This window comes from Bison bison, unplaced genomic scaffold, assembly GCF_000754665.1.
Source record: "Bison bison bison isolate TAMUID 2011002044 unplaced genomic scaffold, Bison_UMD1.0 scf7180017864203, whole genome shotgun sequence".
Classification (NCBI taxonomy): Eukaryota; Metazoa; Chordata; class Mammalia; order Artiodactyla; family Bovidae; genus Bison; species Bison bison.
Genome location: NW_011494775.1, coordinates 6,939,697 through 6,940,064, shown reverse-complemented (window position 1 = coordinate 6,940,064; position 368 = coordinate 6,939,697). Strand labels below are relative to the sequence as shown.

Here is a 368-nt window from a genome sequence, read left to right as displayed (position 1 = left end):
TCGCGTGCGTTTGCTGCTGGGGCATACTGTGGTCTCTGCCTCTCCTCCCGACGCGGCCGTCCCAGATGCGGATCCAGCCGCGCCACCCGAGGCCCCAGTCTGCTCCAATGGCCCGCCCGCGGAGCTGCGGTCTGGCGCCCCACTCCCCAGGGAGCTGGAGGAGCTGGAGCAGCGAATCGCGGGCGCGCAGGAGAGGCTCCGCCAGGCGCTGCTGCGGCGCAGGGCGCTCCTGGCCCAGCTTGGGGACAGCACCTGCGAGCCGCCGTGCACATGGCTTCTGGCCTGCGAGGAAGCACCGGAGGTGGCCTCCTGAAGTGGGATCCAGCCCTTCTCCACCTGCAGTGCCTGCTCCGAAGGGGGGCCACCCG

At 71.7% G+C, this 368-nt stretch overlaps 1 protein-coding gene across 1 annotated transcript in view; it reads left to right on the top strand.

The window, feature by feature from the left end:
- GRIN3B (glutamate receptor, ionotropic, N-methyl-D-aspartate 3B) overlaps positions 1-313 on the top strand; it is a 9,817-nt gene extending 9,504 nt beyond the window's left edge. Inside the window, exon 9 of the mRNA XM_010844645.1 lies at positions 66-313. Within this exon, the coding sequence (XP_010842947.1) occupies positions 66-313 (248 nt within the window). The remainder of the gene's footprint in view (positions 1-65) is intronic.
- Positions 314-368: the final 55 nt, after the last annotated feature.